The sequence below is a fragment of the Oratosquilla oratoria genome, chromosome 8 (genome assembly GCF_046742065.1).
Source record: "Oratosquilla oratoria isolate Oo_2021 chromosome 8, ASM4674206v1, whole genome shotgun sequence".
Classification (NCBI taxonomy): domain Eukaryota; kingdom Metazoa; phylum Arthropoda; class Malacostraca; order Stomatopoda; family Squillidae; genus Oratosquilla; species Oratosquilla oratoria.
In genome coordinates, this window is record NC_134784.1 from 175,748 (window position 1) to 198,485 (window position 22,738).

Consider the following 22,738-nt stretch of genomic DNA (forward strand, 5'->3'; position numbering starts at 1 on the left):
TAAAAATGAAATACAGTTGTATAATTTTGTATGAGTGTTGCCACCATCATATAGATTCTTTTGAAATGTTTACCTAAAATTTGCTCATGTACCAGAATTTTTTGAATAATCGCTGGCGATGCTCCCTTAAGTATTTGGGGTTACATGTGGCAGGAAATGGAGGAGTAGGGGTGGAAGATTGAGGGAAGCAAGTATATGTCTAGTTGTGGGGATTACATACATATACCAAAGGCTTTTTTTCCCCCTTGTAAGGGAGGTAGCCAAAAGACATAGGCATAGAAACCACTCCCACCCATTCCATCCCCTACCTACTCCACTCCCCTCTACCCTCTTCCCTCCCTCTTATATTGGCACCTCCTGGATAATGGGTCATCCCTGTATCTTGTCCACTGCCCTGGGTCAGAAGCAGTGTCACAAGACAGCACATCCACAGCAAGGCCGCTTCATTAATTTGATGACCCCCCCCTCCCCCCTCTCCATCCCCTCATGCAGAAAAGGAGAAGATGGGGAGAAATCCCTTCGGCCTGCGTCAATTTATTTCTCATACATACTCCCTCATCCTCCCCATCCCCCACCCACTCCCCCTCATGCATCACAGCATCATTCATACACAACCATTCTTCATTCACCTCTATCTTCTGTCCTCTCCTGTCCTTCCTCAACAGACATTCCCCTCTTTCCCAATGCCTCTTGTACCCATCCATCCATCTCATCCTAGGTTGCCCCCTCATGTTCACTCCTTCCAGCTCTGCCTTCCACACCTCTTTTACTAGTTTTTCTTCATTCTTTCCATGTGTCCAAACCATCCCAATACTCTTTCATCAACCCTTTCTCCCAAATCCCTTTCCACCCCTGTTCTCCTCCTCACCTCCTCATTTCTCACTCTATCTAGCCTAGTAACCCCTATCATACAATTCAGCATTTCATCTTAAACACATTCAAACCCCTCTCTTCCTCTCATATGTTCCATGTTTCTGCCTCGTGCAGTGCTGTGGGCACAATCATTCCATCATACAATCTCCTCTTAGTATCCATTCCCAAATGTCTATTTCTCTTTGCACTTTTTAATCCACCAAGGCATTTACTCGCTTCTCTCAATCTATATTCTACCTCCACCCCCACTCCTCCCTTTCCTGCCACATTCGCACCCAAGTATCCAAAACTATCCACTTCCTCCAGTCTCTCTCCCTTAGTACTCACTTCCAGTCTGCTGCCACTTTCTCCCCCTGTACACTTCATCACCTTACTTTTACCCGCATTTATCTTCAATTTCCTTCTTTTGCACACCTTCCTAAACTCTGCCACTAACTTCCTCAATCCCTCCTCTCATCCTACTACAAGTGCAGTGTTGTCAGCAAACAGTTGGCTTATTTCCCACTTTTCTCTATTTTCTTTAACCATCTCCAATCCATGACCCACTACCCTTGCATTCACCTCTTGCACCACCCCATCCATGTATAAATTGAACAGCCAGGGTAACATAACACATCCCTGATGAAGTCCCACCTTTACCTCAAACCACTCTGTTTCTAATCCTAACACAAACTCTACCACTCTCATAAAAACTCATGACTGCTCTTAACAGCTTACCTCCTATCCCATATATCTGCAAAACCTCCCACACTGCCTTCCTGTACCCTGTCATAAACCTTTTCCAGATCCATAAAAGCCCAAAATACATCCTTACCTTTTCCTATAGCTTTCTCACATATCTGCCTTACCACAAAAATCTGATCCACACAACCCCTACCTGCCCTAAACCCACACTGTTCCTCACCAATTACTCCCTCTATTCCTCTCCTAATCTGCTCAATCAAGACCCTCCCATAAACCTTCCTAACTACACTTAACAAGCTGATCCCTCTGAAACTACTACACTCACACTTGTCCTCCTTTCCCTTGTAAAGTGGAACTATACAGGCACTCCTCCAGTCCTCCAGCACTCTACCCTCTCTTAAACAAACATTGAATAACCTCACCAGCCATTCCACCAACATTGTACCTCCTTTTTTCAGACATTCTGCATGACATCCATCCAACCCAGGTGCCTTTCATGCTCGCATCATCTTAACAGCTGCATTCACTTCATCTTTCCTTATTTCTCCTCCATTTTCCTCACTCATCATGGTCATTTTCTTAGCGCTTCCCACTGCAACTACATTTCCCTCCCTATCCTCCTTAACATTTAGCAACTCCCTAAAATACTCTCCCCACCTTCCTCTTACTGACTTCTCTTCCATTATTATCTCTCCATCTGCACCTTTTACCTTTTCTTCTCTACTTGATTCGCTTCCTCTATTAATTTCTTTCCAAAACATCTTTTTATTACTTTCAAAATTTTCTGTCACACTTTTACCCATTTCACATCAGTTCTCCTTTTTGCCTCCTTTATCTTATGCTTTACTTCTCTTCTCTTTACTTTGTGCCTCTCAAATGATTCCCTTGTCCTAATTTGTAACCAATCTGTGAAAGCCTGCTTCTTCCCTTCTACAACCTTCTTTGTTTCCTCATCCCACCACTCACTACCCTTCCTTCTATTTCCTCCTGTCCTCCTTGTTCCACACACCATCTTTGCACACCTTATGACTCCCTCCTTGAACCATCCCCATTCCTCCTCCACTCCTAGTTCTATCCTTCACCCCCACTTCTCTCTTAGCTTCTTATACTCATTCTCTGTTTCTTTCTCATTTAACCAGTTCACTCTAAGTACCTCCCTACCTTCTGCCCTTTTCCTCTTTCTCCACCTATTCTCCACTCTCAACTTACCTCCTACCAAAAAATGATCTGATATTCCCCCACTCTCTCCCTTTAGCACATGTACATCCTTAACTCTTCCTACTCTACTCCTGGTTACCACTATATAGTCCATTAACACTCTACCACCCTTCCATCCACCACCTTCTCCCATGTGTACTTATACTTGACTTTCTTCCTAAACACTGTATTTGCTATCATCAACATCTCCACCATCAACTCTCCACTACGATTTTTTGCTGGAACTCCATATTTCCTAATCACTCCATCTATTGGTTCATTTCTTACCCTGGCATTAAGATCTCCCAATACAACTACATTGACATTTCTCCCTAATCCCTCTATGCATTCATTTAAATCCATCCAAAAAGCCTCCCTTTCCTCTATGCTCTTCTCACTACCAGGCCCATATGCACTTACAAAAACCCACATCTCCCCAGCTTGACCTTCATCCACATTAACCTTGAATAAACCCCCAACTCCACTACACTCTTATGTATCTCTGCACTTATTAGTATAGCCACCCCTTCTCTCCCTCATCCTCTTTTCACTCCTGAGAACCTCCCATCTACACTCCCAAACTCACACTTGCCCCTCCCTTTCAACTTAGTTTCACTCAATGCCAACACATCCCCCTTTCTTCTCACAAACATACTGCCTATCTCTTCCCTTTTACTCTCATGTGTACCACGTCCACACACATTAAAAGACCCAAACCTTAGGGTACTGGTTGGAAAAGTCCTAGACCCTCTTATGCCTTTACTTTTTTTAGGAATGTCCCCTGTGGGGCTACAGGTACCAGGATTCCTAGTCCTATCCCCATCCCATTTTTTTGTCACTTCGTACAACTCAAGCGGGAAGACTTGGTGAAAGCATTCTTTTTGCCCACCACAGGGTAGGCAAAAAAAAGAAATCAATATTCAAAGAAATGGTACAGGACAAGGGGTTGGGGGACAGCATAATGGAGGGACAGTTGCAGTATAATAAAAGTGTCATCATTTCTCTATGAACAGAGGCTTCCTTTATCACAGACAAAACAATGTGTGGCTCTGGTCTGTAGGGGTGCCCCATATAGACCCTACAGTATCAACTGCATGCTACTTTGCCACAATAACATCCAGCCAATACCCCAGACAGGGAGTCTTGGGGATTGAAATGTGTTATTAGAAATAGGCATCTGGAAATGGATGCAAAGAGGAGATTATATGAAGTGGTGATTGTATGGATGACGCTGTATGGGGCAGAGACTAGGAGTTAAGAGAGGCAGAAAGGAGAAGTTTAAATGTGTTTAAGATGAAGTGTCTGAGAAGTATGATAGGAATTACAAGGTTGGATAGAGCAAGAAATGAAGAAGTGAGGAGAGTGGAGGTGGAAAAGGAAATGGAAGATAGAACTGATGAAAGGGTATTGGGATAGTTTGGACACATGGAATGGGTAAAAAAGATAACCAAAAGAGGTGTGGAGGGCAGAGATGGATGGAATGTACTTGAGGGGATGACTGAGAATGAAATGGACGGATGGGGTGAAAGGGACATTGAACAAGGAAGGAAGAAGTCAGGGGATAGGGGTGAGTGGAGAATGACTGTGTATAGATGATTCTTTGATGCAGACACAAGGGATTTTTCCCTGTCTTTTCTATTTTCTGCATGAGGGGACTGAGGGAGGGGGGTAGCCAATTAAGTGAACTGGCCATGCTGTGGAGGTGCTGTATCTTGCTGCATTGGTTCTGACCTGTGCAGTGGGCAGGAGACAAGGATGACCCTTCATCCATGAGGAGCTAAGATGGGTGTGCGTGTGTGCTTTTAACTTGGCTACCTCCCTTATAAGGGGGAAGAACCCCTAGGTATATAGATAGATTAGATATTAATTAATTAATTAATTAAATTATTTATTATTTTTTTGCAAGTTTACTTCTGTTTATATTGCATCCAAAGTGCCTCCTATCTTCTTATAAATTATTGTAAGCCATCATAATTGTCCATCATCCTGCTTAACCAGCTTGAGTTTCAATCATAAACCACCACTGTTTCTGCTTGAGTATTTTAATGTAATTTTCTTCATCCATTCATGTAGCTTACCTCTGAATCATCCAATATACTTCATTTCCTATAAAAAGTCTTGTGAAGTTCTTTGTCAAATGCTTTCATCAGATCCTAGGATACACAGTTCACCCAACCTTCCATTGAGCAGTACAACAACCACTCTTTAGTACAAGCCTAGCTGGTTTTACACACACAATCTTCCAGTTTCACAACAAAATTGTTTACCTCCAAAAATGTTCTTATTTTCAAGATATTTAACCCTTTTATACACACAATCTTCCAGTTTCAAAACAAAATTGTTTACCTCCAAAAATGTTCTTATCTTCAAGATATTTAACCCATCTTTCACAAATTTTCCACTCAATTTAGCTGTTACGCTGGTCTGTGACATTGGTGTAGGTCAGTGGTTTCTGTTTACTTTCTCTTTTAGAAATTGGCACTAAAGTACCTCATTCCCAATTTTTAGTACTATCCTTTTCTTCAGTGAACACACAGATTATATATTGACTCAGTGAGAGAAATAGAAGAAATTGGTTAGATTATAATCTAACCAATTTCTTCTATACTTCTAATAATTATTAGAAGTATAGTCATAGTCATTGAAAATATTTTTTGACATCCAAACTATGGAATATAAGTGGTGTTTTTGTGTGAAAGGATTAACTGTAAGTTTGTGTTATTGTTTTGATTAATTTATATTAAGAATGTCTTGTTAATACTTCATTGTTTCTTCTTTACAGCTACCTGTTAATATTTTAGAGCGAGTTATCCAACCACCATCACAAAAAGTTGCGTATATAACAGATAGAACTGGCAGCCAGAATCTGATGAGATCAGACCAGTTAAGTGCAGCCTCTGCTTCAGAACCATGGAGATCACAGTTGCTGCTGCACCACCAAATGGACCTAGAAACAATGGAGCAGAAAACTGCCGATAATCGTTACAAAACTCTTTATGACTTTGAAATTGACTCGCTGACCATTGTACATAATGTTGTCATTTACCATGGAAGTAAGGAAGCTTTCGTATTCAATATTGTTCAGTTGTTAGCTTGGAAAAATACTTGTCTATATAAATTTTCTGCTTCTTTTTATCTCAAATATTTGAAATTTTAGTCTTTGTCATAGTTGCTTGTGTGCAGATTGTTGTTAGACTTCATATGATTTTTTTTCTTCTTTCTTTTGTTTTTACTTTGCCTTGTTTCCTGTTTTTTCATTGAATCCTTTTTTGTTATTATCTGTCCTGTTTTATCACCCCTCCTTTTAACCATTTCGTTTTCGTATTAAGTAATTTTTCAACTTAAATACCTACCAGTTGCTGAGCTGCTTTAATCTTATACAAAGAAAAATTGCTATTGTGGAAACTTAATTTTTTTTACTCTGATTTGAATCTGGTTAAATTTCACAAGCTAACCAAACATGCGTCTACCCAAGTGAAATACTGCTGTGAAATAATAGGGTACTTGCTATTATTTGATGCAGCTAGATGTAGAAGAGACATCAGACTTGCTTATAATTTGGTCTTATCAAGACCTGCCCTCTTTAGTTCACAGTTCAGTGGCAGATATGGCACGGCAAATGTTGCGGGACTGTCAGTATGACCTTATGGAGTTGGAACAGTGCAAGGATTGTTACCGAATGTCAAATGAAAAGACAGACAAGTATTGGTTTTGTCAACCTTGCACACCTCCTCATGACCTGGTTTATGCCAAGCAGAAAGGATTTCCATACTGGCCAGCCAAAGTAAGAGAGGTTGAAATTGAACAATTTAGTTACTTTAAAAATCATAGATAAAGACTTTAGGTGGCTTATTGCACCTGTGATGCAGGGTGAGAAGGCTGCCAATGAGACAGAATTAGGAAACACTGTTTTGAGACTGTGTCCTATGTTTTCCTTTTTATTTTCTCCAGGTGATAAAAGCAGAAAATGACCTCTATGACGTAAGATTCTTTGGAAGTCAGCACCAGCGAGCCGTCATTGAGAAATGCCACATTAGGCCCATCTCAGTTAATATACATTCATTACAGGTAATGCACAGTCTATTTCCAAGTCTTTCGTAACCCTCAGGTGATGCCAATTATCTTGTTTTATGTGTAAGAAGTCAAGAATTCTATTTGCCACTTCAGATGTGTCAAAGTTGTAGCAGCATCCCCATTCATGATGTGAATGGCCAAATGTCCTTATTGTATCTCATCCTGGTGGGTTAGTGTGTGTTGGGGGGTGAGGTTGTCACTATTCTTCACCTCAGTCCTAGGATGTCTTCTAATAGGCTTTGGTCAAGAGAGAAGAGGGTGACAGATAAAAGGTTTGTTGTTGGAGTAGGTCCATTGAGGGACATCCCCCCCCCCGGGTGCCATTCTCCCTTCTAGTATTGTTCCTCATGGCAAAATTTGTTGCAACCCATAGTTTCAGGATACCTGGACAAAGATTTGTTATTTCAAGTGGCATCATACATTTTAGACATTTAAAAACTTGAGCACTGGGCTGACTACATCAAAACATGGGGGGAAGGTTGCTAAGTAAGGATGCAGTGGGGGTAAACCAATTTTGGCTGTTGGGCCCTGCTGTGGAGGTGCTGTGTCTTGCTGCATTGCTACTGACCTGGGCAGTGGGGAGGGGACAGGGGTGACCCTTCATCCATAAGGAGCTAAGAAGAGAGAACAAATGAGTATGGGATGGGTGAAGGGTGGGGTGTATGCCTTGGCTGGCGACCTCTTTTATAAAGAGAATTGGGGCTCTTGGTGTATGCATGTCTGTGTGTGGGAGTGTTTATGTAAGAGAATTTTTTTTCACTCCTTGGTATCCCACTTTTGTCTTTTTTGTCTTGAAGGTGAAAAGAACCTCAGCTTGGAACAAAGCATGTGAAGAACTGAAGAGACACAAGGAGCTTATAGATCTTGCTGCCAAAGACCCGGACTTCAACAAAAAGCTGGAGAGAGAGCGAGGACAAACTCATATTTCATCAATAAAGAAAGAAGAGGAGGAAGAAGAAATGGTTGAAGAGGAAGAAGAAGAAGCTGAAGAAGAAGAGGAAGAGATGGAAGAGGAGGAGGAGGTATGGTATTAATTTGTGCAAGTACGTCATAATGTAATATGTCTTGCTGCATCGCTTCTGACCCAGTGCAGTAGGCAGGATGCAGGGATGACCCATCATCCATGAGAAGCTAAGATGAGAGGGAGGACAGTGTGGTGGATGGGATTGGAATGGGTAGGAATTAAATGAAAAATGGCTACCTCCCTGGTAAGGAGGAAAAAGCCCTTGGTATATAGGTAGATGAATACTTAAAAATTTTGTTTCTTTAATCATTTTTACCCTTAGAACATGATGAAGATAATCTTAATTTTAGAACATGATGGAGATAATCTTAATTTTAATTCTGTAGGATGAAAGTGAAAGTGAAGGGGAACACAGTGAAGATGAGATGGAGAAGGAAAACCAGGCATCTTCCATTTCCTCAACATCCAAAGCCAGAAGTTCAAAAGTGCGAAAGGTGAGCCCATGAGTTTTGTTTGCAATATTCTCAAATACAATTTTTTTACATAGATGGGGTGGTGCGAGAGGTAAAGGTGAGGGTAATAGGCAGTGGACTGGAGAGGGTCAAAGAAAATGGAAAAAAGTGGGAAGTGAGCCAGTTGTTGTTTGCTGATAACACTGTGCTTGTAGCAGGGTCAAAGAATGAATTAAGTTAGTGATGGAGTTTTGGAAGGTATACAATAGGAGGAAGTTGAAGGTAAATATGAGTAAAAACAAGGTAATGAGATGTACAAGGGGAGATGATGGCAGTGAGTTGGAAGTAAGTCTTAAAGCAGAGAGAAGCTGAAGGAAGTGGTATTTGGGGTCACATGTGGCAGGAAAGGGAGGAGTGGAGTTAAAGGTAAATTGTAGATTGAGAGAAATAAGTAAATGCATTGGGTGATTAAAAATTGTCATGAGAAATAGGTATCTGGGAATGGATGCAAAGAGGAGATTGTATGAAGGGGTGATTGTGCCAAGAACTTTGTATGGGGCAGACACGTGGAATTTAAGAGAGGCAGGGAGGAAAAGTTTAAATGTGTTTGAGATGAAATGTCTGACAATTATGGTAGGGGTTACTAGGGTGGATAGACTGAGAAATAAGGAGGTGAGGAGGAGAGTGGGAGTGGAAAATGAGATGACAGATAGGGCTGATGAAAGTATTGGGATGATTTGGACACAAAGAATGAGTGAAGAAAGATTAGTAAAAAAGGTGTGGAAGGCAGAGGTAGTGGGAGTGAATTTAAGGGGATGACTGAGGTTAAGATGGATGGATGGGCTGAAGGCGGTGTTGAGCAAGAGGGGAATGTCTGTTGAAGAAAGAAGGGAGAAGACAGAAGATAGGGGTGAGTGGAGAGTGGGTGTGTATAAATGATACTGTTATGCAAGGAAGGGAGGGCTTGGGGATAGGAGGGTAGAGGGTGCTTTTTTATGTGAATGATATTTTGACGCTGCCCAAAGGGATTTCTCCCCATCTTCTCTTTCTGCATGAGGGGATGGAGAGGGGGGATCACCAATTAAATGAAGTGGCCTTATTGTAGATGTACTGTCTTGCTGTATAGCTTCTGACCCAGGGCAGTGGGTGGGATACTGGGATGACCCATCATCCATGAGGAGCTAAGATGAAAGGGAAGAAAGAGTGGTGGAGGGGAGTGGAGTAGGTGGGAGTAGGTACTTGGCTACCTCTCTTATAAGGCGGAAAAAGGTCTTGGTATTTGGATAGACTACTTTTTGGGGTCTTAACCCATATTCATACCATGTATTCACATAAATTGACATATTCCCTGTTCTTGTATTATTTTTCAGTCATTCATTAAAAAGCAAAGTAGTGAGTGCTGGATACCATATAGGGTAAACTTGTATGTCTACTTATATAGTAATATTGCATGTTGGGAAAAAGGATTGTGGTACTCCCCAAGGTAGGCGCAGCCACCACAAACACATTACACCCGCCACACTACATAGCAGAACACCCACACACACCAAGAAACATTAAAACAACACCCAAAGACCTTTATCATGCACAGATACTCTCTTCTCTTCCTCCACAACCACCAAATACCAGCCTCCGGAAACATATTCATAATCATATCACTTACCGCTCCATTAACACACTGAAAGACAACACACTGCTGCATGCCAGACCCCCTGATATCCACCCTTCTGAATCCTCTCTCCCACGAAAGGACAGAGTCCACTTGGCCAGACTGTGGTGTGGTCACCACCCAGCACTTCTAAGCTACCAGAAGAGGCTGGATGACCGCATTGTGAACAGCTGCCCAGGATGTAACACTTCACCCCATACCATACAACACATAATGGAAGACTGCATTATACACAATCATGCACGCAAACAACACAACATACACTCTATAAAGGATTTGTGGGAAAACCCAGTTTTGGCTATGGCATTCCTTGGGGAGACGGGACTGCTCGGACAGACAGTCTAGGGAACGACAACAACAATAACAACAACAACTTCTATAGTCAGAGCAGAGATTTCCAAAGAATCTTAGATTGTAGAGATATTTTTCTGCATTTATCACTTGGAAAAAAGCAAAAAGGAAGAATGTGAATGTTTTTGAAGATGAAATGTTTGAGAAATATCATAGATGTTACAGTAGTGTATAAAATGAGAAATGTGAAGGTGAGACAGAGAATAAGGAAGGGAAGAGAGTTGTTATATAGGGTAGATCAGTGCTTAAGTGATTATATGGAAAGAATAAATGAGGAAAGTGTAGCAGAGGGTGTGGAAAGGGTAAGTGGATGGAGTGAATGTGAAAGGACCAAAAAATGAGGTGGCTGCATGGAGTGAAGATGCATTGAATACATGAGGAATGTCTGTTGAGCAGGAAAGAAAGAGTACAGAAGATAGCGAATGAAAGGAAAGTGTGAGTCAGTGATCCAGCCTGAAGGTATATTATTGTTTACTTCATAAGTTATTTTGAATGGATGAAATAGTGGATGTGAATTAGCTTAGGATATCAGGTGTTCAGTGGGTTTTCATTGTGTATGAAATGGGTACTTCAACTTGGCCACTCCACCTAGAAGTGGGATGGTGGTGTATAATTGTTATTGTATTTCACAGAATTGTAAACATAGCAATTAGGGTGATTTCTAATGCTGTTGGTCTCTTATTTTTGTTTTGCTTAACTTCTTGATTCCACCATTTTTGATTTGCAGAAGGAACCTCCAGCCCCAGAAGATGTAGTTTCTTCTTCAAGTCAGGAACTCTCAACAACGTCAGTTGGGGTGCAGACCTCAACAAGACTGATGAAAGTAAGTTTTTCATTGATTTCCACATCTTAAAGAAAAGAGGGAGGGAAGGGTGGTGAATGGGAGTTGAGTATGTGGGAGTGGAATGGGTGGGAGTGGATTTATGCCTTTGACTTTGGCTACCTCCCTTGTGAGGGGGAAAAAACCCCTTGGTATATGTATGTATGTATAATATGGTTGTGTCACAGGTAGAAGAAAGATGGTAGAGTTTTCTCATGGTTAAAGCAAGAAGGAATTAAATTACCTACTAAGCTAGATTAAACCAGACGTTGCAAAATTTTAATGAAACAGAAGTTGCCACCTAGGTATATATGTATTGTATTTACCTAAGAGTATGTATTTAATTATAATTTGCAGGAAAAGAAATAGTCATAGGGCATCTCCATCACCATCTGTTAGGTCTTACTTTCACTAAAATCTTCCATACGATGATGCCTACATAGGCGTCATGAGGCGTGAATGGGTATATAAGGATACTGGTGTTGGTGTCCTGATTATATTTATTTTGTTGTTGTAGCTGTGGACGTGGATGTGCTGTGTCTTGCGACACTGCTTCTGACCCCAGGCAGTGGACAAAATGCATGGATGCCAAGATAAGAGGGTGGAGGGGAGTGGATTATGTAAGGGATGGAATTGGTGGGAGTGGTTTCTATGACTTTGTTTTTTGGCTACCTCCCTAGCTGAGTGACCACCATATTCAGTGAACTGGCTTGCTTGCATTTTCTGTGGTTATTATTACTCAGAGTGAAAGCGAACAAGTAAATCAGCAGTGACTTTTTATTATATAACTTGAGTATTGTGATGCATCATCGAATCATTGTACGTGGGGCATTGTATGCTGCACATGAGAATTTGATTATTTCGTTATTTATTTTTTTGTTGCCATATCCTCCTGTAAGTTATTCCAAAAATTGATGCATCATTATTTTTTTTCCTGTGACCTTTTGTCATTCTCTACACCCCCTCCTCCATTAAAAAAAAAAAAAAAAAAAAATCTAACAAAGCAGATTTAGTCATTTCACCTTTCGAACGATGGGAGTTTTTTTTTTTTTTTTTTTTTTTTTTTTTTTTTTTTCTCCATTAGTGTATGCAACTTTCTACTCTCTTTTTTCTTTCCTTATGTTTGTATGTGTATGTATATTCATTTATTTATTTTTCAGATTGCACTTGAAAAATTTGGAGAAAATAGAGGGAAGAAATCAAAAGATACAGAAAGGGCATTACGAGATCTTGCCGAAAAGGTAAATTAATGGTTTATTTATTTAATTATTTATTTTTAGAATTTGTATGTTGGGTAATCACTTCCATGAACATTGAATTCAAAATTACTGGCCACCTGTGGAGTGGGGGGAAGATTGGCCAAATTAGTGTACCCACCCACATAAAATACTGACATAACCCACTCCTTCACTTCACCCATATCAGCCCATAAGTTATCAAAATATATATGCTCTAATTTATTTTTATTAAGTAATTAATTATTATTATTTTATTTATTTATTTATTCTATAGTTGAGGCGTGAATATGAAAATGAAAAAAGCAAAGCGGTCCAGAGTGCAATAAAGCAGATGGAGAAAGATATTGAAAAGATGAAAGAGGACCATAAGAATAAACAGCTTGATATTGAAGAGAAGCACAAACAGCACATCTCCGAGACAAAAAAGAAGCAGTGGGTGAGTTCATTGTTAGCTCCTTTTAGAGATTTATGCTCTTTTTTTTTTCAGACTTTTTTATGATTAATGTCTGGTTCTGTTCTTCATCAGTGTCAAAACATAAAACAAATGATGCTTAACTATGAAACTTATTCAGGAAAATTTAAATTTCATAACATTGTTGTTTTGGTGATAGTATTTTTATGGTATTTTGTTTTATGTAGCTCTAAAAGCTTTGAAGATTTTGTTTTGATTTATTTATATATTATTATTGTATGCCTGGTGCATGGGGATAAGATTGATGAAAGAATACTGGGATGGTTTGGGTACATGGAAAGAATGAGTGAAGAAAGATTAGCAAGGAGAGTTATTTAAGTCAGAAGTGGATGGAGTGAACTTTTAGGGAAGCCATGAATGGAATAGATGAATGAAGTGAGCTTGAGGGCCATTGGGCATAAGGGGAATGTCTGTCAAGCAAAGAAAGGAGAAAGCAAGAGATAAGTGTGACTGAAGAGTAATTGGGAATGCCCAAGAAATAGGTGTAAAGAGTTTCTTCTTGTCTTCTCTTTAATTTTTTGAGTATATGAAGGGAAAGGGTTGCCATGTAAGGAAGTGGTGGAGGTAAATCAGCTTTGGTCATCAGGTCCAGCTGTGCATGCTGTATTGCTTCTAACCTGAGCAGTTGATGGGGGGGGTGAATGACCCCTCATCCATATGGAACTAAGAAAAATGGATGTTGGATAGGTGAAGGGTGGGCACATGCCTTGGCTAGGCCACTCCTTCATAACAGGGGAAGGGCCTTCTGGTATATGTGAATAGGGTTGAAAGGATCACATTGTGGGATGTGCAGATATATAGGATAGAGTGGAAAGGCTGGTGATGGGTGTCAATTTTACGTGAGTAGTATAAGCTGCTTCTGACCCAGGCAGTGGACAGGAGGGAGGGATGACCCGTCATCCAGGAGGTGCCAAGATAAGAGGGAGGGTGGAGGGGAGTGGAATATATAGGAAATGGAATGGGTGGGAGTGGTTTCTATGCCTTTTTCTTTTTGGCTACAAAAAGCCTTTGGTGTATGTATGTATGTATGTAGTAGAGCTGCTCTTGGGCCCTGCTGTGGAGATCCTGTGTCTTGCTGCATTGCTTCTGAATCAGACAAGGGACAGGGAACAGGGATGGCCCTTCATCCACAAGGAACTAAGATAAAAAGGGAAAATAAGGAAAAGAAATGGAGGATGATTGAAGGGTGGTTATATGCCTTGGCTGGCCATCTCCCTTGTAAGGCCTCTGGTATATGTATATATGTACATAGCCTTGAAGCACCCCATTTTCTCTACTCTCTTACAACTCTTACTTGCAAATGCTTTTGGAGGAGATAGATAAATGCATACATATGCCAAGGGCTTTTTTCCCTCTTACTAGGGAGGTAGCCAAAGTCAAAGGCATAAATTCACTCCCACTGATTTCATCATCACATACTCTACTCCCATTCACCACCCCTCCCTCCTTTCCTCTTTTCTTGGCTCCCTCTGGATGACAGATCATCCCTGCATCTTGCCCACAGCCCTGGGTCAGAAGCAATGCAGCAAGACACTTCACATCCACAGCAAGGCTGCTTCATTTAGTTGGCAACCCCCCCCCCCCCCCAATCCCCATTTGCAGAAAAAGAGAAGATATGGAGAAATCCCTTTGGGCTGTGTCAAAATGTCATTCACACATACTCCCTCACCCCTCCATCCCCCACCCCACTCCCTTCCATGCATCATCATCCATACACAACCATTCTCCACTCACCCCTATCTTCTGTCTTCACCCTTCTTTCCTTAACAAATATTTCCCTATTTCCCAATGCCCCTTATTCCCCATCCATCCATTTCATCCTTGGTTGCCCCCTCATGCTCACTCCCTCCTCCTCTGCCTTCCACACCTCTTTTACTAATTTTTCTTCACTCATTCTTTCCATGTGTCCAAACCATCCCAATACTCTTTCATCAACCCTATCTCCCAACTCCCTTTCCACCCCCACTCTCCTCCTCATCTCCTCATTTCTCACTCTATCCAGCCTAGTAATCCCTACCATACTTCTCAGGCATTTCATCTCAAACACATTTAAATTCTTCCTCTCTTATGTTCCATGTTTCTGCCCTATACAGTGTTGTCAGCACAATCACCCCTATGTACAATCTCTTAGCATCCATTCCCAAATGTCTGTTTCCCATTTCACTTTTTAATCCCCCAAGGCATTTACTTGCTTCTCTCAATCTACATTCTACCTCCACCTCCACTCCTCCCTTTCCCACCACATTTGCACCCAAGTATCTAAAGCTATCCACTTCCTCCAGCCTCCTTAATACTCAGTTCCAATTTGCTGCCATCCTCTCCCCTTGTCCATCTCATCACCTTACTTTTACCCACATTTATCTTCAACTTCTTTCACACACCATCCCAAACCCTGTCACAAACTTCCTTAATCACTCCTCTGATCCTGCTACAAGTGCAGTGTAATCAGCAAACAACAACTAGCTAATCTCCCATTTTTCTTCATTTTCTTTAACCATCTCCAATCCCCAGCCCATTACCCTTGCATCTACCTGTCACACCACCCCATCCATGTATAAATTGAACAGCCAAGGCAACATGACACATCCCTGGCGAAGTCCCAGCTTTACTCCAAACCATTCACTCCCTCCATTTCTAATTCTAACACAGGCTCTACTACTCTCGTAAAAACTTTTGACTACTCTTAACATCTTTCCTCCTATACCATATATCTGCAATACCTCCCACATTGCCTTCCTATCATAAGCATTTTCCAAATCCATAAAAGCCCAAAAAACATAATTACTTTTTCCTGTAAATTGGAAATATACAGGCACTCCTCCAGTCCTCCATCACTCTAACCCTCTTTTAGACAAACATTAAAAAACCTCACCAGCCAATCCACCGTCTTTATACCTCCCTTTTTTAGACACTGCATGACACCCATCATTTTGATAACTGCTTCCGCCTCATTTTTCCTTATTTCTCCTTCATTCTCCTCATTCATCACTGTCATTTTCTTAGTGCATCCCATTGCAACTACCTTTTCCTCCCTATCCTCCTTCACATTTAGCAATTTCCAAAAGTACTGTGCCCAGTTTCCTCTTATTGTCATTTCTTCCATTATCATCTCTCCATCTGCACCCTTTACCTTTTCTTCTCTGCTTGATTTGTGTCCCCTTCCTCCCTTAATTTTTTTCCAAAACATCTTTTTATTACTTTCAATATTTTCTGTCATACTCCTCCCCATTTCACATTTGCCTCCTTTATCTTATGCTTTATTTCTCTTTACTTTGTACCTCTCATATGATTCTCTCATATTTTGCAACCAATATGTGAATGCTTGTTTGTTCTCTTTTACAACCTTCTTTACTTCATCATCCCCCCACTCATAACCCTTCCTTCTATTTGCTCCAGTCCTCCTTGTTCCACACACCAACTTTGTACACCTTGTGACTCCTTAAAATATTCCCATTCCTCCACTCCTAGATCAACTCTATCCTTCATTCCCTCCCACTCTTCTCTCAGCTTCTTCTTGTACTCCTTTTCATTCTCATTTACTGTATATACTCGTGTATAGGTCGCACCGCTAGTTTGTGAAGTGGTTATTTGCGGTTGAGCCACGGATAGGTCGCACTATAATCTAGCGATTTACAAGACCCATTCAAACATAAAAATTGTCAGATATTTACCTTTATTTAAAAAATTTACTCATACAATTTTAATATCGTAGATTGTCCGACTGTCACGTGTGCACATAATGCAAACTTACATAAACATCAGTTATGTTTTTAAAACTATAATTGTAAACAAATGCACTTGTGTAAAAAACGTTGAAGTCAACTTGATAGAAAAAAAAAAAATCAGTTCACAATAAGGCCATTATTTCTAAGGTGTACAACCCAATCAAACAATTCTTTTTCAAGGCTTTGGGATGGAGATACTGAAAACCTTGCTGCTCTCTTGGATTTTGGCATTTCTTTAAGCTGATCTTTGTGCTTTCTCCATCCCCTCACTACCTTTTCTGAAACCACAAACTCCCTTTCTGCAAATCTGTTTCCATGTTCTGTGTAATCCACCACTTTCAGCTTAAAACCTACTTCATAGCTCTTTCTCTTACCGATACTCATGATTAGGGTTTGCAGTAATTAGGCCTAAAAATCTGTGTGATCTACTGCAGATCTAACAGTACGGTAGGCCTAATGGTTTACAAAAATAATACTTTTTTATTACGAAAATCATAAGTTTATTTAAGTTACGTTATGGGATGTTACATTACACTACGAAAACATAATTTGCACACATAGAAATGCAGCCATGAATGAAACAGGTTCTGTATGGTAATGCACAGTAAACAAAGGGTCAAGGTCGCATTGCTTATAAACACTATAAAACATGTGAAAGAGTTGGAAAAGAGAATATTTTACGATTTTATTGTAATTGATATATGATTTTCTAGCAGCAATAGTTCAGTTTAAAGCAGCGAGTCAGTAGGAACCTTTGATATATATATTTTATGCATAGAAAAGGCTTGAAAAGCTTTCCGACGCATATTGTGCGAACACCACTGAAATTCTGTGTTATTGTCACATTGAAATTGCTAATTGTTGTGACTTTGGTGACAGAGTAGTACTGTCCCTCATTAATGTCAAGTGGAAAGGTCACACTCCAGATTTTGGCAAAATATTTAGTTAAAAAAAGTGCAGCCTATACTCGAGTATATATACGGTAAGCAGTTTTCTCTTAGTACTTTCCTACCCTCTGTCCTTTTCCTCTTTGTCCATCAATCCTCCACTCTCAACTCACCTTCCACCAAAAAATTATCTGATATTATCCCACTTTTTTCCCTTAAGAACATGTACAACCATAGCTTTTTCTACTCTTCTCCTTGTTACCACTATATAGTTCATTAAAACACTGTCTACCACCCTTCCATCCATCACCTTCTCCCACGTGTACTTATGCTTGACTTTCTTCTTAAACACTGTATATCAACTCTAAACACATCTCCATCATCTCTCTACTACAATTTTTTCCTGGTACCCCATGGTTCCCAACCACTCCATCTATTGGTTCATCTCCTACCCTAGCATTGAGATCTCCCAATACCACTACATTAACATGTCTCCCTAAACCCTCTATGCACTCATTTCAATCTATCCAAAAAGCCTCACTACCAGACCCATATGCACTTACAAAGACCCACATCTCCCTTCCCAGTTCCTTCATCCACATTAACCTTGAAGAAACCTCCTTCCACTCCACCACATGCTTACCTCCTTACATTCCACCACACCCTTACCAGATGTGTTAAACATAGGGCTACACAACCCCAAAAATAGATCAAGGTTGTTAAACATAGGGCTACACAACCCCAAAAATAGATCAAGCTTAGATAACATGTTTTTAGAGAAAACTGAGTGTGAGAGAGACTTGGGAGTTCTAGAGAGTCCTGACCTTAAATCCAGGAAACAATGCATTAGTGCCAGGAATAAAGCAAACAGAGCATTAGGTTTCATTGCTAGGACAGTTACGAATAGAAGTGCAGAGGTAATTATGTAATTATCAAACTAGTGTCAAACCCATCCTTGACTATGCAGTACAGTTTTGGCCTCTATCTTATAGAATGGACATCATTTCAGTACAGAGGAGAATCACCAAAATGATACATGGGCTCAGAAATTAACCTTACAAAGAAAGGCTTAGGCACCTTAATTTACACTCACTGGAAAGATACAGAGTGCGGGGTGATCTAATAGAGGTGTTTAAGTGAATCAAAGGCTTTAACAAGGGTGATGCAAACAAGGTCATCATATTAAGACAACAGGGCAGGACTCGCAGTAGTGGATTTAAACTGGACAAATTTAGATTTAAGAAAATAGGCAAGAATTGGTTTACTAATAGGGTGGTCACTGATTGGAATAGACTTAGTAACCATGTAGTGGGTGCTGAAACAATCAGTTGTTTTAAAAAACGGTTAGACAACTTTACGGATGGGGATGACAGGTGGTAATGGACATGGAACTACATAGTGTAGGCCTTTTGGTGTATTGTAGTCTCCTTCATTCTTATGTTCTTATGTTATATCTTCACTTACTAGTATAGCCACCCCTTCTCTCCCTCATCCTCTCTTCACTCCTGACACCCTCCCAACTACACTCCCAAACTCAACTTGCCCCTCCCTTTCAATTTAGTTTAACTCATTGCCAACACATCCATCTTTCTTCTAACAAACATACTGCCTATCTCTTCCCTCTTACTCTCATCTTTACCACATCCACACATATTAAAAGACCCAAACCTAGGTTTCCGGTTGGAAAACTCCTCCTTAACTCACTTATGCCTTTGCTTTTTTTAGGAATGTCCCCTTTGGGGCTACAGAGAGTAGGATACCTAGTCCTATCCCCATCCCATTTTTGTTGCCATCTACAACTTAAGTGAGAACATTTGGTGGTAGTATTCTTTCTTCCCGGTTTAGCAAAAAAGGAAATGAATTTTCAGAGAAGTGGTACAAGATGAGGGACAATTGCAGTATAATAAAGGAACATAATTTCTCCATCACAGACAAAATGATGTGTGGCTTTGGTCTATAGAGGTGCCCCATATAGACCCTAAAGTATCAGCTGCATGCTATTGAGCAGATTTTAACCCTGCAATAACATGCAGCCAGTACACCAGATGACAGTAGTACAACAAAATTAAACTTTGTTTTTGTTTCGTATTCTACAGTGTTGGACCTGCGAGGCTGAAGCCATCTACCATTGCTGCTGGAATACAGCCTACTGCTCCATTGAATGCCAACAAGTTCACTGGCATAAGGAACACAAGAAGCTGTGTCGCCGCAAACGATAACAGGCTTTGGTAATGGTCCAGAAATTTTGGGCGGCTAATGTGAAATGTGTAGCTTAAAAGGTGAATCAATCATGGCTGGCTGTATTTATAGTGACTATAGAAGGACTGAAATATAATTTTATTAAGCTGAAGTCATATTTATGTTAACATATGAAAGATTTTGTATGATTTAGTGAAAGTGCATTTCATTATATGTGTGTGTGTGTATGTGTGTATGTTTTATTAGTGTGCATGGTGTGATGGGTACACTGTTAAGTCATGGACTCTGAGCCAGGCTTGTGAGTTGACAGCACAGTTTAGGTCTTATGTAAGGAAACTTTTATTAGGCTAGGAACTGTATTATTCTTCCATTCCTCCTGGGCAACTGTAATACTGTTATGTATTAATACATTGGATAATCTGAATGTATCACTCAGAATATCACATTAGATACATAGAAATATGTACATACATTATGTACATCAACAAACATCTCCATGTATATGAGTGTGTGTACATGTTTGTATATAAACCATATGTACATGCACATTTCAGGCCATGTAAAATGGATACACAGAACTCCTGCACTCAGGCATTGGTTCATGTACAAGTGACATAATATGTCAGTAACAACTGAACTACCTGGTATTCGTCATACCAGAAGGGAGGGACAGCATCTGTCCCACCCACTGAGACCAACTTGTCAGGAGTAACTCAGACGTGTATTAGGGCTGTAATAGTGTCTGTTTCTTGTGGCTGGAACTATTTATGTGAATGTGTGTCTCATGTGGGAGAGTACATATGAACATAGGTGTATTAGAATTTCAGTATATGGCTAGCTGTGTATGTATAGATGCTGTATGGGTGTGAGTGTTAAGGGTTTAAGTATGTAGTTCTATATGCACACAAAGATCGGTGAATTTAAGGCAAAGTTTGATCATTGAATGTATAAAGACACACACACAAACCATACACAAATTTAAGAGCAAACTAGACACTGTGAGATGCTCGTACAAAGATAGGACACCATGAGCATAGCTCCCTTTCCCCAAGATACAACTAGGTAAACACACACACACACACACACACTCACTCACTCATTCATTCACTCTTGATTAAAGATGGGAGGGCTTTAAGGAGTCATGGGAGCAAATTGAGAAAGACCATATTATGTCTAAAGGATGTGAAGAAATACAATTTTCCATATAGATGCATAAAAACTTAGGAAGTGATATAGCCTAAGTTCAAACAATACACAAGTTCAAATCTAAATATGATCATTTGAAGTCAAGGATATAGTTGGAACTGTACATGAATTTGAGTCTTGATATGATTAAAAAGTAGAGAATAGTAGACAGGATCCACTGAGTGGTGCTCCTTTCCTGTATACTACAATTAGGTGTAAACAAGCATACACAATGTTCTTAAATAATCTCTCATGTTTTCTTCATTTCTTTCTATTTTTTCAAATTGCTATTGTAACTTTTCTGTTTTGATTTATCATGATCACTTTGTGAGTCGTCAGTCTTACTCTTAGTGTTTCTTTAATTTGTTCATGTTGCTTAGCTGCCCTAATTTTTTCTCTCTCTCTCTCTCTCTCTCTCTCTCTCTCTCTCTCTCTCTCTCTCTCTCTCTCTCTCTCTCTCTCTCTCTCTCTCTCTCTCTCTCTCTCTCTCTCTCCTCTCTCTCTCTCTCTCTCTCTCTCTCTCTCTCTCTCTCTCTCTCTCTCTCTCTCTCTCTCTCTCTCTCTCTCTCTCTCTCTCTCTCTCTCTCTCTCTCTCTCTCTCTCTCTCTCTCTCTCTCTCTCTCTCTCTCTCTCTCTCTCTCTCTCTCTCTCTCTCTCTCTCTCTCTCTCTCTCTCTCTCTCTCTCTCTCTCTCTCTCTCTCTCTCTCTCTCTCTCTCTCTCTCATTTTTGTCTTTGATTTAAATTTCTTGTCTCATTATTGATATATAATAATTTTTCTGTTTAAGGTCAGCAGATCCACACTACCTCTTGGGGCCTTTACCCATCTTCTAAATTGTTATTTCACTTCTGTTGTTTCATGTAATTTTCTTTCCTTTTCTTACCATAATGGTACCCAGTGGTCTCCCTCAGTACCACTATATATCCAATAAGTATCTCCAGATCATTCTGCATTTGTATATGTATACTGTGTAATCTTTACTGTATGACACACTGGGGAATTGTGTGGAGTACATCAGATTTTGCAGTTGGTTGAGTAGTGAACTTACAATTTTTTTCAAGTATGCATCATGAAAGGGCCTGATACAGGTTTATTCAGACCTCATACTCCAAGAAGCCATTTGTACAAAATCTGACTCCAAGTCCTCCGATTTAGCTATGTGAAATGCATATGTTTTGCCCAGATCCATGTCAGGTTGGGTGTTTTATTGTAGAAAGTAGATGGACTGATGTACTCCTCCATGCTGTTCTCACAAATCTCCAGATGTTTGCATGTTACCATTTTCTGCTTCAGTGTTAAAATGGCACATCAACATTTGGCTGGTATCTTTGTTGTGGTGGGTAATTATGGAGACATTCAGAAATTATTGGGAGAATTACGCAGTTAAGCAGTCAGGTCTGGCAAGCAAATGCTTGTTCAAACTACACACATTTCTGACACTGTTGGAGAATTAAATTGGAGGACACAGAACTATTCATATGGCTTCATGGTTACATATTTCATATGTGTATGATAATGATAATTTTACATAGAATTTCACAAACTGGAAAGCCACAGTGGCTGTCCCTTAACCCCTCCTTTACTCCTCTTTGAGAAGAAAGATTGGGCTGTTGTCTGCGTTGTATTAGTGAAGGACTGCTTCTGTGTCATGAGCTGGAAGTAATATTAGGAGGGAAGCAGTAACTGGTTGTACTTGTACGAATAGCTGGAGAAAATACAGTTAAAGTTAAAGGAGCTTGATTTGATACTGGGGTCTTTGAACATGTGCTCAGACCAATGGTGGGTAGTGGTCATGTGAGATGGAAGTCTTCAAAACTTGTCAACACTTTCTCCTCCATCTGAAAGTGCATAGAGTTGGAATTTAAGTTTACCTTCACAGGTATTATATTTTGTTTTATCACCATTAATCCAAACTTATCCGTGGTGACAATATTGTACTTAAGAGATGG

General features: G+C 40.1%; 1 protein-coding gene across 3 annotated transcripts in view; it reads left to right on the forward strand.

The window, feature by feature from the left end:
* Nucleotides 1–21,202, forward strand: part of LOC143027535 (zinc finger MYND domain-containing protein 11-like) — a 36,707-nt gene extending 15,505 nt beyond the window's left edge. For 2 of the 3 annotated variants that reach the window (XM_076188827.1, XM_076188829.1), the window contains exons 6-14: nucleotides 5,537–5,807; nucleotides 6,327–6,538; nucleotides 6,706–6,822; nucleotides 7,626–7,850; nucleotides 8,179–8,286; nucleotides 10,992–11,087; nucleotides 12,245–12,325; nucleotides 12,597–12,758; nucleotides 19,503–21,202. In XM_076188827.1, coding sequence (XP_076044942.1) covers nucleotides 5,537–5,807; nucleotides 6,327–6,538; nucleotides 6,706–6,822; nucleotides 7,626–7,850; nucleotides 8,179–8,286; nucleotides 10,992–11,087; nucleotides 12,245–12,325; nucleotides 12,597–12,758; nucleotides 19,503–19,625 — 1,395 coding nt within the window. In that variant the 3' untranslated portion in view covers nucleotides 19,626–21,202. The remainder of the gene's footprint in view (nucleotides 1–5,536; nucleotides 5,808–6,326; nucleotides 6,539–6,705; nucleotides 6,823–7,625; nucleotides 7,851–8,178; nucleotides 8,287–10,991; nucleotides 11,088–12,244; nucleotides 12,326–12,596; nucleotides 12,759–19,502) is intronic. The other variant, XM_076188828.1, reaches the window with a different exon arrangement.
* Nucleotides 21,203–22,738: the final 1,536 nt, after the last annotated feature.